Raw genomic sequence first — 16286 nt, 5'->3', positions numbered from 1 at the left:
TGCCTAAATAGTTTTGCTTTCCAATCACTTTACGTTATTTCATTTTGTGTTTGTGGTTATGATTCCATTTCTGTAACTCTGCCTTTGTTTCATTTTACAGAGGAAATAAAGGCTGAAACAGAAAAACAAAGGTATGTGATAGTTCATCATATTGAGCGATCGCGCTTTACCTTCTTGAAACGTGTACCATGCTTATTCTGAACTGTGAACATGGCTCACTCTGAAAAGCATTCTCAACATTATTTGTAAGGTTGGTGATATCTGGAAATGTGCTAAAAGTGCAGCTTTTGTTACTGGCTGTTGGGATGCAAGGCACAGGACCTGGGAGTACAGGCAGGAGATGGCTTAGAGGGAGGGAATGGGCTGCAATCAGCTGGCTGGGGAGGGTAGAGGAAGGGTCAGGATTAGAAAAGGACTTTGTGGGAAGCGCAGAAGGGAAGGCAGTGGTGGAGGGGCCTGAGTTTAAAATGATTTGAAAGGGGTTTAGAGGAAGGCAAAGGCCTGGAATGCAAATAAAGAACATGAACTGTGAGTGAGCAAGAGGAGGGCAGCTGAGGTGAGAAAGTGGGAACAGGTAGAGAAGACTAGTGTAATTGGAAGAGATCTTGTTAGGGAATAGGTGTAGGTTCCTGCAGTCAGTTCGTCCAGAAGTGATGGCAGAAGCAAAAACTGGCATTCAGCACCCTTCCCCTATCAGCAAGTAAGTTTTTAAATATTGGTAGACTTTCAACATTATTAGTGTTGAAATTAAACATTCCACAGGATCTTCTTCATCATTCAGTGTACATTATTAATCATCAGGGCAGTCAGGGCAGTGCTGTGGTACCTACTTATTGAAAGAACCAGCTCAGTGGATGAGACTGATGGTGAAAGTTGTCTTACAGCTTAAGCAGTTGAATGCCGTTTGGGGGCCTGCATTCTGCCCGGGAACTGAATTCCTGTTTTAGGCAAATCATTTAAACTGCAAATGTCAAAACTGGCTGCTGGTGATTTGTGCTTTATCTTTGGGCATTCAAGCAGAGAGCTACAAGTTTTGGCTTGGGAAATTCAAGCACTTCTAGCTGGAAAGAAGACAAGTGGGAACTTTATTTCAGAAGATGTCGAGGACTATTTAATATCAAATACATAAACAATTTATTCTCGCAGCTTTTCAAATTGGGCATATAAAAATTAATGGATGCATTTGATTGAGTCATTGTGCTTCAGTTCCCACTTGCAAAATAAAGTCTATGCTATCAGCTCATAGTAAGGCTGTAAAAACAAATTTAATATTTGTGTAGTGTTCAGATAACATTGCCCAAAGCGCCACAGGCAGTCTCAGTCATGATGTGTTTTTATAAAAAAAGCTTTATTTAAAGTAGTATAAATAAAGTCAAAGTACAAAATTTGAAGAATGATAAGAAAGAAATGCATAATGTTAAATAAAGAAAAATAATATCTGGTCCTGTCATTAAATACCACATGAAAACTAATGGCAGAGCTGAATTATCATGACGTATATAAGCATGGTTCAGCCATTTCTGAACTTTCCAGTGCTTAAATTCTGTCCAATTAATATTCAAAGTTGTGATTTCAAGGTATAATGTGTATGTCTTATGTGTCCATGTACGTTTTTAAAATAGATTTTGGATTTTTTTTCTAAGGTACTGTGTTTAATCTGACAGTAGCCTTTTACTTCTCTGAAGGCATTGATGTGAATGGATTTACCCCATTCTTACTGTATAGTCAATTTTTTTAGATGCAGGAAAAAACATTCTTTTTCTAGGTCTTAAAATAGCAAAACCTCTTAGTTTGTAAAAGTATTTTCAGTTTTTTATTTCTGTAATTGAGATTTGAATATCCTAACAAGGGACTTCTAGCAATAATTTTTCCAGTCCCTGATACAGGAAACTGCTCTCACTGCTAACCTGGTATATGCTGAAAAATAGATCATTTGTAATTCCCCAGAATTTCGCATGGAATACTGCCTATTTTGTTTTGTTTTTAAACAGGACTGGTGTTTGGCAGTGGGACAGAGGGGAATGGAATGGAAAAGGACGAGCTGATTTATGTAACCATTACACAGCAGATGCTGCCAGAATCTTTTTAAAAATTTATTGTTTGATACCTAGGTTAGCTTGTTTCTATGACTGATATGTAAATATCAGCATATTTCATATTCCTGATGCTTGGTAGATCCCTTGGTGGAAGAAGGTTTTGTTAGGAACAGTTTCTGGTTACACAGTCTGATGGAGGGGGAAAAAAAAAAAGATCTGAAGTGATTTCTTGAATGACATTAAGAAGGAAAGACCTTTTGGGTTACTCTGCTCCCCACTCCCTGCTGTCCCCCTCCTTTCCGTTATCAGTGAGGTGATGAACTTACTGAGTTATCTTTCTGGAGACAAATGTAATGTCACCGTACTTATTTCTTATTTGGGGGAATTTTTCTGGCCTTCAGTTAAGAGAAGCTTCAGGCTTCTGCAGTAGCTTTGTGTGGCACAGGTTCTTAATTTTCTGAGTCACATTATGGCCTGTTCCTCGTTTCTGAAAAACTCCAGTTGTATTTCTGGAGTGGTTTTTTAACCTAATTTCAGTGATATTAGTAGACATAATCAACAGATGAAGAACAGTTTGTCATCAGACAAGAGCGAGAGATACCACCCTGCCATTCTTCACAGAAAAGCTCTTATAGGAATTTGGGAAAGGTTGAAGAACGTAGAAGAATCATGTTCTTCTTCTGCAATTTATCTGGTCTGGGTTTTGTCCAAAAGAGCTCTGTTTCCAGCAAAACAATATTGGGCAATAAATAAAGTTATGTAGCTGATGATGGAAAAACAAACCTCTGTTTTTCTGCAACAAAAATATAGAGAAATCCTTAAGCCTTCAAAAGAGAAATTATGTATTAGAAAAGTAAAATCTTAACGCTAATTATTCACTATTAAGACTTAGAATTTAGGTGCCCTTTTAAAGCAGCCTACAGAAGGAGGGCTGTTTGAACGTGCTACCAAACATCTTCTCAAGGACAATCCAGATTGCTCCTTGAAAAGCTGGAGTACTGATATTTTATCACGTTAGTTAGTTTAAGGCTTTCTCCGTGATGCATGGGATTGCATTCATTCTTTGGATTCATAATAAGCTCTTGGCAGTTCATTCTTCTATTTCATCAACGTGAAAAACATTTATTTTCTTCCATCTGGGTATGAAGAATTTCCTTGAAGCGTCTGCTTTAATTTGCAACAAATGTGAAGGACCTTCATTTTCGACTAGTTCTGTAAATACACATTTGAATGAGAATGTTGTAGTCTCTCACTACAGAATAGGAGGTTGTGTTCTTTTTTCTTCTTCATACCGTTTATCAAATCTGTGGAAGACACTGTAGTTTTGTAGTTTACCTGTAGTGTAAAGATGTGTGCACAAAATTATCAAGAATGCTTTTATAAAGGTGATGAGCCATTTTATGAAATAAAAACCCAGACATCTTGCTTCGAGTCAAAGGCAGACTACACTGATGCACACGAATTAATGAAAAATTACCTACCCTTAATTGTCCATTTTTGCTTAGTTTTAATAAGCACATTGCTTCTAAAGATGCTTTAGGAAATAAGACTTCGACATTTTATAATCATCTCAAATATTGTACACTTACAGTTTTTTTGCATACCTCACCCATGTGAGATACAGTGATAACCACTGAACTTTGAAATCCTGTGGTGTCATCTGGAGCACAAGAAGAGCAAAGATTTTTTTTTTTTTTTCTGGATTTTGTTTGTTTTGTTATTTTGGCAAGCTGGCATTTGATCTGTTCCAACAGTGTAACTTCTTCCTAGACTTCTCCAGGAATTATCATTGACTGTGGAAGTGCTATTGAATGCCTTCCCCACTTTTTACCCACCATTTGAGGAGGGGCTTTTCTGGTTTTCAGGGAAAATAAGTCTTTTTTTTTTTTTATGCCTTCAAACCAGCAGGGACCACTGAACATCTACTTAGTGTGCAAGTATGTCACGGCACTCATCCATAAAAGACATAGATGTAGTATAAAAGCTTTAAGGAATATTTATATGAGCATATTACCTTTGTGTTAATTTCATAGCAGTTATTCTTTCCTAATGCTGACTTTCTTGATATTTCATTTCATTCATAAATGTTGCAGTGGAGAGAACTATTTGTGCGGTGACTTACAGCATCCTAATTAAATCTTTCTGTTTAGTCCCCCTCATGGAGAAGCAAAGCCTGGTTCAAGCACTCTTCCACCGGTGAAATCAAAGACGAGCTTTATTGAAGCAGACAAGTACTTCCTACCATTTGAGTTGGCATGCCAGTCCAAGTGCCCCAGGATTGTCAGCACATCTCTAGATTGTTTACAGGTCTGTATGAAGATGTTTCAACTGTCAACTACAAAATCGTGTTGATTTGACGGGGGAGTAACAGTTATATGTAACAAATAACATTGTTGATTTTGTTATTTTACCTTATTGCACACACAGTGAAATCAACTATATATCTGACAATAGGTGACTATGTCCTATTTATAATGTAGTGCATCTATGTTTATTTTTGTATATACATATTGCCACAGGTTAGTTGCATTTTTGGATCAATTTTATTATGTTAGTGAACAACTGTCTGTTTTCACTTATATATCTATGAATTGAAATACTGTCAATAGCCTAAATGAAAGACTGAAGCTTCACTAATTGCAGGTATATAGTTACCAGTTTCCCTTTATTCTATTTATAATTGCAATAAAATACTGTAAATATGAGATGTCTAGTTTCTCAACGCTCATCGGCACATACGATGTTTTCAGCACAGAATTTAGTCACTGTTTCCTCCTGAGTGGCCTAACAACAGCAAACTTGAACTCCCTGTATATATTTATTTACATTCACAGGCCTATCCATACACACCTGCTGTGCTGTCTCACTGTGCTGCCTTGCTACTCTGTTCCTTAAAGTATGGGGAGGCCATGGGGATTTATAAATACTGTCATGCCTAATACTGTTCCTATTGGCACAGAATATTGTTAATTTTGTAATATATTCATATTTGAAGTATTGAAGACCTAGAGAGAGAAAGAGAACATTTAAAAAGAGAAGGCTAGCTAGTGGCTTAAATAGAAAACATCTGTAGCCAGTTTATCTGTTATTAAAAACACGTGTGCTGGTGACAACTGATTTGTGTGATGTGGTGTTGTTCTTTTCAAATCCTGTTTGTTTTAAAACATTATTAATTATTGAACCAAAAGCTTTAATGTTAAGCTTCTTGACAAACTTTGTATTGCAGATGCTCAGTGAAAATTGAATAAATCTGGGGACCTTCTTTTAAAAAAACATCCTTTATGTTTACTGAGAGTTGGGGTAGTTTTGGTTCCAAGGTGCAAATTAGAGCTATCAAATACATTTATTTATTCTAATGAAAAGCTGACTTATTTTTTTATGCTTTAATTTATGTTTTTCTTTCTTTCAGAAACTTATAGCATATGGGCACCTGACAGGGAATGCTCCAGACAGTACAGCTCCAGGCAAAAAATTAATTGATAGGATTATTGAGACAATATGTGGCTGTTTTCAAGGTCCTCAAACAGACGAGGGGGTTCAACTACAAATAATAAAGGTAATACAATTAACCACTACTTCCAGTATTTATAGTGGTAACAACAGGAAGAGATTCATGACCTCAGAATTCAAAAGCAGAGATGTTTAATTTGTAAATATAATGATAGTTTTTAAGTGCTTCCTTGGTTCTGTTTGCTTGAGATGGAAACTCCCTATATTATGCTCCTTTCCCTACTTTCTGCTGTTGCATGTCGAGTGAATTTGTGGCTGTGACACGAAGTCTTGTGCATAGACCACTGGATGAAGTTTCATTCACAGCAAATCAGTGGAGCTCTCTAATTGTAAAGAATTACTATCAAATAATCCTGTACTCCCAGTGGGGAAGATGGTAATTAAGAAACAGATTTTTAAATCCATTTTGAAATTATTTTGTGAAATGCAATTAGACCTGGCAGACAGTTGTTACCATGGTAGCTTTGTGCTGCTGTGTCATAGACGTGTGCTTGAAAGAGATTTAAGGTTTCTTTCCATAGCTTACGGAAACACTACATGTGGAATTTGTACAAATAAGTTTTTTGGGGGGACTCTAGCTGTTTCCTGATTGCACTGATTAATTATGGGAACTTACAATGGGAAATTATACCAAATAATGGAGTTTAGCTAAGGGAAATACCGTACTTTATCCCCGTAACAGTAGTCTTGGAATGGTTGTGATGTGAGCAGTAGTGAAAAAATACAGTAAAAAGCAGTTAAAAGGAATGGAGTGTTTATTAGCTCATATTCTTGTGTATAGGTGTCCTGAGGTGTTGATAATCTTGCTGATTATATTTACTTGTTTTACTACAAAGATTGTACTTTTTCCTCCTGTTCCTTTTCATTGCTCCAATCTTCCTTTTTCTTGACACCCCGCTTCTCCAGGTGGTTGTTAAAAGTGTTTCTGCTCCTAGTTGTCTTAAGTTTGTTGTTGCATTTTGCCCAAGCATTTTAAGACATTTCTCGTCTTGCAGGGGGAAGTTTCTGTTGCTTTTTATTTTCAAAGGCTGAAACCGTTTTATCTCCCTTTTGCCTTCTCTCCAGATGCTTTCCTGTTCTGGTCCTTTCAGCCCTTAGCCTGTTACCTGGGCCAATATGCTAACAAAATTAACTTCCTGCCTGAAAGGGGATGTCTGCGAGCTGGAATTCTTTCTGTTCAAGAAAACAGTTGAGAAAGTCAACTCTTCAACAATTGGAAAATGCATTAAGCATATAAATTAACTTAGCGCTTTCTTTTTTTGACTTTGCTAATTAGTATGTTGGAATTCCTGGCCAGCTGGAGAGTCTTGCTTTGGCTCCAGGTTTGTCCAGTGACTGTAAACTATAAAAAGCATCAAAATGAATTATCTTAGTGAAGACTGGAGCTTTTGACTTCCTCCATGGGCAATAATGAAACTTAATAGTCAGTCATATTGTATTAGGCTTCATAACTCTTTGGGTCCAGGCTGTCTGTAGACCCAGCTTCTTCTGTATGAGATGAAGGACAGATCACGTGCCTTTTAAAGTGTTCTGTGGCAATTAGTATGTTCTTTGAAAAAGTTAAATTCCAACAGGGAGATAGAAGGTGGCGGACCTCGGTCTCCCACTTTTTGCACTGGCACTCCCAAAATATTGTTCATAACATGAGCAGTGCTTCTGTGTGGCAGCTACATCACCAGCACCACTGTAAAATCAGGACGCTGATCATCCTGACACCTTCCTCCCTGGAGGATTATCCTGGTTCTGCATGCTGAGTAGACAGCCCTTACGGAGTGTGCTGCCATCCACCCCAGGCCTGTGAGCCAGGGTTGGGTAAGAGTTCACACCTGGAGCTATTTGCTAGTTTCTGGGAGGCTTTCTAGTGGCAGAGTCATCTTAAGCATGTTCCCAGCAACCAGAGCAGCTTAGGCATTCTGAAATAACCTTTCTGCTGACCTGCAAGGAAACAATCCTGCTGAGGAGTGTAGCTTGTCTCGGTGTAGGTATGTCTGACGGTGGGTGGGCAGCTTACCTTATCTGCCTGTTTCTGCTCATCTGGTCTCATCTCTAATCCCCTCGTTCTTCATCTGCAGGCTCCACGATGAGCCACACTGAGAAATTGGCCTTTTTCCCCTCCTTCCTCCTGTAGTTCAGCTTGATCTAATGTAATTTTGATGTCAAGCCACGTAAATGCTTTTTCAGCTGTAATGGTGAGGATTGCCAGGAGCAGAAGGAAAGCAAGAAATTAGGCTAGTGCTGCCATTGGAAGGTGTTTGTTAAAATTAGGTTCTAGGAAGAGAGGTGGCTTCAAACATTTCTGCCTTCAGGCTTGTTTTGCTGGGGCTGCTATGGTATTTGTGGTTTGTGTCCCTAAACTTCCTCCTGACACCTGCAGAGGTTTCCGTTGAAATTGTGTTTCTGTCTGGCCCTACTGTTCCTGAATAACTACTGCGTGTGACAAAAAACAAGTTGCACAAAAACAATAGGGGAGGGGAAGAAGATGAGATCAACTTTGCTCGTAAGTGTTCTCTTTGGCGTGCTGTATAGCAAGTATTATTAACTAGATACTCTCCCAGTTCAACTCGATCATATTTGGCAAAGAAAAAATACTTGTTTGCTTGATATCTGAAATTTGAGAAATTAAATGTCACTTGAATGACTGCCTATTGAGTCCTCCGTGTGCTGTAAACTGTAAGGTCAGCCCCGGCACTCATGCTCTCTATTGACCAGTATCAGTAGAGGAAGAAAAGTTGAATCAAACATTGACCACAAAAACAGCCTTTTGAAACTAACTAAAAAATAAAGAATGGTTGGTTTACAGAATGGGAAAACTGTAAGCGCTGACGAATTCAGAGGAATAAGGAGAATGGTTATAGCTTTGAATGAATTTTACTGAAATTTGTGTGAAAGCAGATTCCAGAAGACCCTAAAAAAAACTTCTCAGCTCAATATCCTGTTGTGTTCCCGTAGTGTGAAATGCTAACAAAATAACTCATTCATCTGCAGTATCCTGGAGTTGTGTGGTTATTATTTCCTATAAAAAGGTCATCGAAAGTTTAATTTTTCCTGCTGAGTTTAAAAGAAGCTGTGGATTATGGAAGGATTTGAGAATCAAAATAATGGTGTAGGAGGGTTTGTTTTGGATTCTTTGTATTTTTAGGCATCCATCAGAAGTTCAAGGCTAGGACTGGTTACCTAACCTGCAAATGCTGTCCTGCCGGTTTGTAGTTTTGCCTTTTTTAGAAGATTACACTTGGTTGGACTTCTGTTTTGCAAAACACATATCCATTGGTTCTAGCTAATTTTGAACACCCAGTCTTCCAGTGGTGAAAACCAAACAGAACTTTATGATCTATATATGCTTTATAAAGTATATACTTTACATTATTTATATCCTCTTCCACACAACTCCTACTGGCACATAGTTCTTCTGTTCTTTTGCAGTCTCCACAGTCCTAATCCTTCATGTGTTTCCAGACTGGTAGCTGGTTGCATGCTTGTGAATGGTGGATTTTTTTTTAAGATTAACCTTACGTGGGAAAAAAATTAGTTTTAATTAAATACAATGTGTTAACTAAGAATCCATTATTACTGGAATCTGGTGTAGAATCTAGGATACAACTCCGATTTTAAATCACTGTCTTGACTGTGAAAGCGCTCTGGAAGTAAACACTGTTTTTCAATTTTTCACATCTTTACAGTGTCCTTAAGACTTTAAAGTTGGTAAACTAGGTTAGGTAAAACAGGTCTCTAAGGCTATGGTGAATGTGTAACATATATGACTGAATAATTTGGGAATGGTAAAGCAGGACATCATCTTATTTCCTCACAAAGAAAATGTGGTTTGTACAAACATTGCGTTGTGTGATTTTTGGTGTCATTCGTGTTGAAAAATGATTTGTCCTTGAAGGTTTTTCAACGTATTTGCTGCTCTGTGCTTTAAGTATTTGTGTCCCCCTTTTTTCTCCAGAAGTCAGTTCCTAGTAACACATTATAACACATTATTTCTTTATAAATTGATGTTCAGACTTCAAGTAGAGTATTGGATATTTAAAAAAAAAAAAAAAAAAAAGATAATGCTGTTTTTAAAAATGTATTTGTTTATAGTTTAAAATAACCCGATAGCCTTTCTCAAAGAAAACTGAATGATGTGGTTCCAGTGGCCAATCCACTACAGCGAAGTATTAGGGCCATTGTGTTTTATGTTCTGTCTCCAGTTATTGAGAGTCCCCAGTCAACTGAATTATGGTATCTTACCCCAAAAAGGTCTGTGCTGATCAGATGACTGCTATACAGTGTCATAAATCTTCCAAAGATAACATAGTTAGCTGAGAGGATGAAAAGAATGAGCTCAGTTGAAAACTAAGCTTTCAAGCAGTATGTATGTAGGTGTACCTGCCTCTTGTGTGTTCTTAAATCACTTCTCCTGGTTGTTTCTTTTACCATAACCATTCTGTTCTTGCAGAGTATTCAGTGTGAAAGGCATGAAAAGCTTACAGGTGCAGATAGCTGCTGGATGTTTTTTTAACAGAGAATATTAATTTTGTTTACCTTTTAAACTAAGTTAGTTCTGCATCACAAATTACAGTACTTAGAGTTTTAATATACTCGTTCTGCATAATATTAAATTCACTAAATATGCAAACGTGCTCCAGGCTGAAGGAAAAAGCAATGTGGATGTCACAAAAATAAGGTAATTTGTAACTCAGATATCCTGAAGATTTTTCTCCTTTCCCAAACCCACCTGATGGTTGTTCATAAAAATAAACAAGCTTTGTTGCTGTGAGCTAGGTAGAGGCACAAAACAATAGGGTCTCTATCAAGCACAGAACAATAGGTGCGAACAATTGGAAGGAAAGCAGAAGGAAACGATCTCACAGTCAGGATGATAGCCGGTAGCCTCAGGACAATGAGGGCTTGATTGCTGTTGGTATTTTTGCAGGCTTTGTGACAAAGAAAGTTTTTTATGGAAGGACCTGAAGATTAATAAGGTAGTGCTAACAGTCTGTACAATGATTTCTTCTGTGCCTACAGAAGAGCAAAAGGGAGTAATGCAGTGAAGTATGCATTTTTTTAATCATCTCTCCGCAGTGTACGCTGAAGGTACTTAAATGAAAGCAGGTAAAGCTAAGTGTGTCCAGAATGGGAATTGGTTGCAAATCTTTACCTTGCTAGAAAAGAGCAACCAAATACTTCAGCTCTGCAGTCAGCAGAGCCAACCCAGGAGCTTGCTGTTGTCTCTCCCTGCAGAGAGGCGTTTTTCTGTTCAGGTTTTGCTCCCAGCTGTTGCCCTTGCCCTAACTCATCCCTTGTTCTGACATGCATTTAATATCGTAAACCAGTTAAACCCAATTTAAAACACAGTAAACCAAAAAACCCTGCCAGAAAAGGTAGGGCGATTGGTGTTTTGTTTTAGTTTATTCTTTTTTTAATTGTATTAACATATTGTCATTAAAATGGCACAGGTGGCTTCATGCCTGTTGCAAAGTAAGCAGTAAGGGCATGGCTGGGAGAAAAGCAGACCTTTTGTTGTTGCGCTTCTCAAGGACCTACATCACCACGTAGCAATTAGAGTTTTTATATAATCCCTCTGAACTGGGGGCTGTTGATACAGTGATTGTCTTCTACTCATCGGGCTCCTCTGTCTGGCTCCCTGTATTGGATCTAGGAGCTGTTGGCCACGGAGAAAGGTAAGAGAGTAATCTGATGAGAACTGATACAGTGAGAAAGGGAAGGATTGGTATTTTAACAGATGAGCTGACGGGTTTCAGAGGAGCAGTACCACTGCTCCAGATGGTAGCCTGTGGTTTCTCAGGGTTAGTTGTCACGTCAGTTGTGGTAGGGGTGTGCTTATCTGTGACACAGAATGAGGAAACGTTATGTAGGGCAGAACATCGAGCTGAACCCTTAATGAAAGATCAAAGTTAAAAATGCCTGTCAGTTTACAATTATGGATGGTAGTCATTAGGGTTCGTTTTTTCAAGTGCCTGAGAAGGAAAGAAAGCCAGAGGAGCGGCCGTCAGGACCATTTGTAGGCATGTTAAGCTCACTAACAGGCATCTGCAAGGAGATTGCCTGCTGGTAAGACTGATTTCTCAGTTGGCATAGAGGATGGAGTTGCTCAGCGAATTTGTGGTAATATGTTGGACTGTCAGGAGGAAAGTGCCTCTACGTGCCTTGTTTCTACACCTCCTTACCATGTGGCATGAAAAGAACCAAGCTCTAGTAGTCGTAACACGAATACTGAAGAAACTTTTAAAATTCAGGCTGTTGAGCTAACTAAAACAGTACATAATCCATCTGTAGCCTTGTCAACTTTTTCTACTAGTAAGCATCATCTCCTGTTACACAAAGATGAAAAAACTAAGGCTTCAGTGAACTGCAATGCAAGTTAAAACTGGACTTTCAGCTAGCAAATCGTTCATCACCTGAGTTTAACAAGGATGACAACTACAAGCTGTTTGTGGCTTGTGGCTTTGTGATCGTAGTAGTGCTTCGGAAAAGAGGGGGGGGGAAAAAGAGCAGAGCTGTCTGTTTATGCCTGGGCTCCACTTGTTTAGGTTGTCCTCTGAAGAGTTGCTGATCTTACTTTTTTTTAAACTAGCATAGACAAAGTTCTTCAAGGTTACTCCTCTGACAGAATTATTAATTAACGTTTTGAGGAGCTGTCTGTGTTGACCTCTCAGGACTCCTCATTCGGTGACACACACGACTTTAAAAGCAGAGTGCTAGAATACCTGTAATACAGAGCATGTAGGTATGTTACATGAACAGAAGAGGCATGCAAGTATAAAGAATGGGATTCAGCATGTTTTAACTCAGTATCTCAGAATGCAAGCCTCATGAAGCCACCAAAAACTAGAAGGGAGAAGTGGAGCAGTACCAAGTACTTAATGAAAGATAGGGAAAATACAATACATAGAAGTAGGTGTGCTAGGGCAGTATAGAATATGTTTATATGGGGACAGAGGGGATGGGACAGGTGGTGAATATTTTAAATATATTAATAGGTTTTGGCAGAAGATTTTATTTTGGTGGCACTGGATTTTGTTACAGATTTTATATGTCCTCATCCCTAAACTATGCTTTCCAGTAGCAGAAGCAGGGCATTAAATGTTCTGTGGAGATACTGAGTTGTTGCACAGAGAGGGTCCGAATTCAGGATGGTGCTGTGAATTTCAGTTTACGACTCCTGGTTTTTAGAAGGTCAGTCAGTGACGTAAACTGGATTTTGGGAGGAAAAATAGTATCAGTAATGAGAGACTTCAGGTCATTTAATGAAACTGTTGTCTACAGTTCGTCCGCCCATGTGATACCTTTATGTTAGTTGGTTGCGTGTTGGTTTTTTGTTTTTATTTCTTTATTAATTTAAAGAAAAGCTTTCTAGTGGCATTTAGGTACTACTAGTTTGTAGGTTGTAGCATGAGATGCTCCTTAATGGTCATGCAGATAAGTGCATTTTCTCCAGCAAGCACAGTCAAGCTTGTGTTTCTCCACTGATGAGAAAACTGTGGCACCACACGTGGAATAAGAAGGGACCTTCAGCAAACTGGTTATCCAGGAGCAGAAGTCAGAGTGGCAGCTCGGTGAGATGGGTCTCTGATTTTTGAAGTGTTTGAGTCAGAGATGGGTGCTCTGTCTCCACTTGTTGGCACCGTGTGTGGACAGGGATGCTGATGATCCTGTGAGTGAAATTAGGTATGGTTTGATGTATAAATTACACGGCACTTCAAAGAACTTCTGTGCTTAACTTTGATTAAAGGTTAACCTTGATTAAAGTTAAAAATACCTTTTGTAGTGTAGGAGCTTTCTGGTGCTCCCAGTGTTACCTTCCCTAAACATCCCATGTAATTGTTAACTCTGTCAAAGTCTTCAGTGCGTTAAACTCTTCCCTGTTTTCTGGCACCTTCTTCTGGAGTCCATTGATCAGTGTACATGATTGTGCTGTTGCAAACAAATCTCCCCTTTCCTTCTGCTTTCCCACACACACTTCTGAGTGTCTTTGCATCTAGTCCTCAGCTGTACCTGTCTCTGTTTCTGCTCTTCAGTCCAGCCTGACTCTACCTCACGTGTGTTCTTTAATTCTTTATTACTCGATCTTTCAGGAGCACATACGCATATTTTTTGTGAAGTAAAAAAAGCAGATACTAGCTCTAGTGGAAAGAAAGAAGTGAATTTCTGTGGAGAAAGCAATAAAATATTCTAACATACATCCAGAAAGAATGTTTAGAAAGTGTGATTGTTGCACTCGTAACTGCCTAAGCATATACTTAATCTCTGTTCTTCAGATTTGTATTTATTTGTAAAACAGCTGTTGGACAATTTGGATGGCTTTCTGTGTTTTCACAGGTAGTTTGTCATTCATGTTCTGTGTTTAGAAAATTCTAGGGTGTCTTTTTTTAGCCACCTGATAACTCCATTGGTTACGTACTGCAGTTACATGCTGTGAAACACATTTCCTATATACACTGATTAAAACACTCTGCTTAGCATATGTTAACATAACTGGTATGTATGATGTTCTGATATGGCAAAAAAATTCCTTGAAAAACTTGATTAAATTACAGCTAAAGATATGTAATTATTTATATTTTAAAAGTAATCCAAAACTGATGTTTATTCATTCGCAGACTATTTCATTGACAGAAAAGCTTTGACTGGAAAATACATGTGTTTGTTTATTTAGGCTTCGCAGTCTATTTCTTTGACTTTAAAATATGTGTGTTTGTTTATTTAGGCGTTACTCACTGCAGTAACATCCCAACACATAGAAATCCACGAAGGAACAGTGCTGCAAGCCGTAAGGACATGTTACAATATCTACCTAGCAAGCAAAAATCTCATAAATCAAACCACAGCCAAGGCCACTCTAACGCAAATGCTGAATGTCATATTTGCACGTATGGAAAACCAAGCAGTGAGTATCAGTATTTTTATGTAGAAAATGGTTCTTAAAACCAGCTTGAGAAATTTGTCATTGTTATTAAAGCTTCTGGTCTTTCCTAAGTTATGTAACTTCGAAAAAGAATCTGGCATCTTATATTATTCTTTCTGCATTTTGCTCTCTGAAAATAGGTGTGAAATGTGCTGGGGGGGAGGGGTGTTGTATAGGATTTAAAATTCTGAAAGTGGGCCTCTATATTTAATGGATGTAATTGACTTCAGTTTCTATTCTCAGGCTGTCAAGAAGTGCCACGCTACCTGCTTAACACTGAATATAGAATAATTTAGTGTTAGTGAAATACTCAAATGTTGTGATGATAAACACTGAAGAAGTAATTCATAATTAAAACAGATATAACCAAAAAAAAAAAAAAAAAAGCACACCACAGAACCCTTCCCAATCATGTAATCACTTTCAGATACTTCTGCCACTGAAATTGTTGTAGTGAGTGGTCAAAAGGAACACCTCCAGCAAATGTCTTGGGGCTTCCGCTGGTCATAATAAAGATCAATAAGGCAAAGTGATTGTCCTTACTCCTATTAAATTTCAATAACAAAAGTGCATGCTCAGATAGGAAAGCTGCTTGAATTCTAATCTAGTTGTAGAAGTAATTCTGCTGTACTATTACAAACTCATAAGTTTTCTTTAAGATTATGTAGTGGATCGAAGCTTGTACTTGACTCCCTCTCAGAAGCAACTGCTTATTGGAACACAATGCCATCACACTCAGAGATTTATGATACATTTATAAGACGTAATGGCAAAAGCCATCCAGTTACACGCGTGCTTTGGGAAATCAATGTAGTTGCTGTCTTTTTAACCAACTCATTAAAGAAAAGGATTATTATTATCCTACACCGGCAGTCTTTGTTTTTGCTGGACTCTAAGTCTAGTCTTTATGCAAGCTGATATGCTCTTTTGCTCGTTCTGGGCAACTTTTTTTAATATGATAGCTACCAAAGGGTGGAAGGAATTACTTAAGCTGTAACTTGAAAGGTAGTATCTACTCAGGGCACCCCAAAAGATGCATCATAGAAAGCTTTAAGCGGAAGAGTAAAGGGCTTAGATCACACTAGCCAAAATAACGTTGTAAATGCTGGTCTCTGCAGGGATAGAAAGCCAGTCATTAGAGGACACCTCAAAGGACACCCAGCTTTGGTTTGACTTCAGTAACTGTTGTCTTAGTCTGTTAGACAAATTGCAGATTCTCTTCTCTTTTCAGGGATTCCAGTGTGAGAAATCATTAAATTCAAAATAACCTTTGTGTTTTGCTTTTCGTGGTGTTTTTGTTTTGTTTTGTTTTGTTTTGGCATGGCAGTTTCTTTCTAAGGATCTGTCCTCTGAAGTCCTGTGGAAGTGCAGCCCTTTCTTCTCACTTTTATCTCCTGTTTTTAAGTTTATTTTTTCCTGTATGTTCAGTCAGCTTGCTAATTTCTTTTCCATTAACACCACAGGTTTGCAGGATAGGAGAAAATGAATCTTAAGTTTTCCTATGTGTTTCTTTTACTGAGAGCTTTAAAAAATAAAAATAAGAAATTGTCCTTTACGTTACGCCATACAAGCCTTGTATACTGTCACGCCTCCTGGTTGAACTTCCTTGTTCTACAGGCAGACAACTCTACCTTGTATACTGAATGTACTTTGGTTATCCATTATACATAGTGAAGATACAGTAAGTGTAATGTGCATAGTTGGGAAGCAGCCCTCTTGCAAAGACTTTAGCCTGTGATATTATATTTTTTCATAATAACATAAACGATATATGTGCTTAAACTATTACAGGTTTATGAAAGCAATGTCTAAGCAGAGCCTGTAGA

The 16286-nt window shown here is 38.1% G+C and overlaps 1 protein-coding gene across 1 annotated transcript in view; it reads left to right on the top strand.

Moving 5' to 3' along the window:
* Nucleotides 1-16286, top strand: part of ARFGEF1 (ARF guanine nucleotide exchange factor 1) — a 91079-nt gene that overhangs the window by 29543 nt on the left and 45250 nt on the right. Inside the window, exons 2-5 of the mRNA XM_084281245.1 lie at nucleotides 101-131; nucleotides 4187-4343; nucleotides 5446-5592; nucleotides 14263-14442. Coding sequence (XP_084137371.1) covers nucleotides 101-131; nucleotides 4187-4343; nucleotides 5446-5592; nucleotides 14263-14442 — 515 coding nt within the window. The remainder of the gene's footprint in view (nucleotides 1-100; nucleotides 132-4186; nucleotides 4344-5445; nucleotides 5593-14262; nucleotides 14443-16286) is intronic.

This window comes from Netta rufina (assembly GCF_964035555.1).
Source record: "Netta rufina genome assembly, chromosome: 2".
NCBI classification, from domain to species: domain Eukaryota; kingdom Metazoa; phylum Chordata; class Aves; order Anseriformes; family Anatidae; genus Netta; species Netta rufina.
The sequence above is the reverse complement of the archived record's forward strand: the minus strand, read 5'-3'. Positions and strand labels throughout refer to the sequence as shown.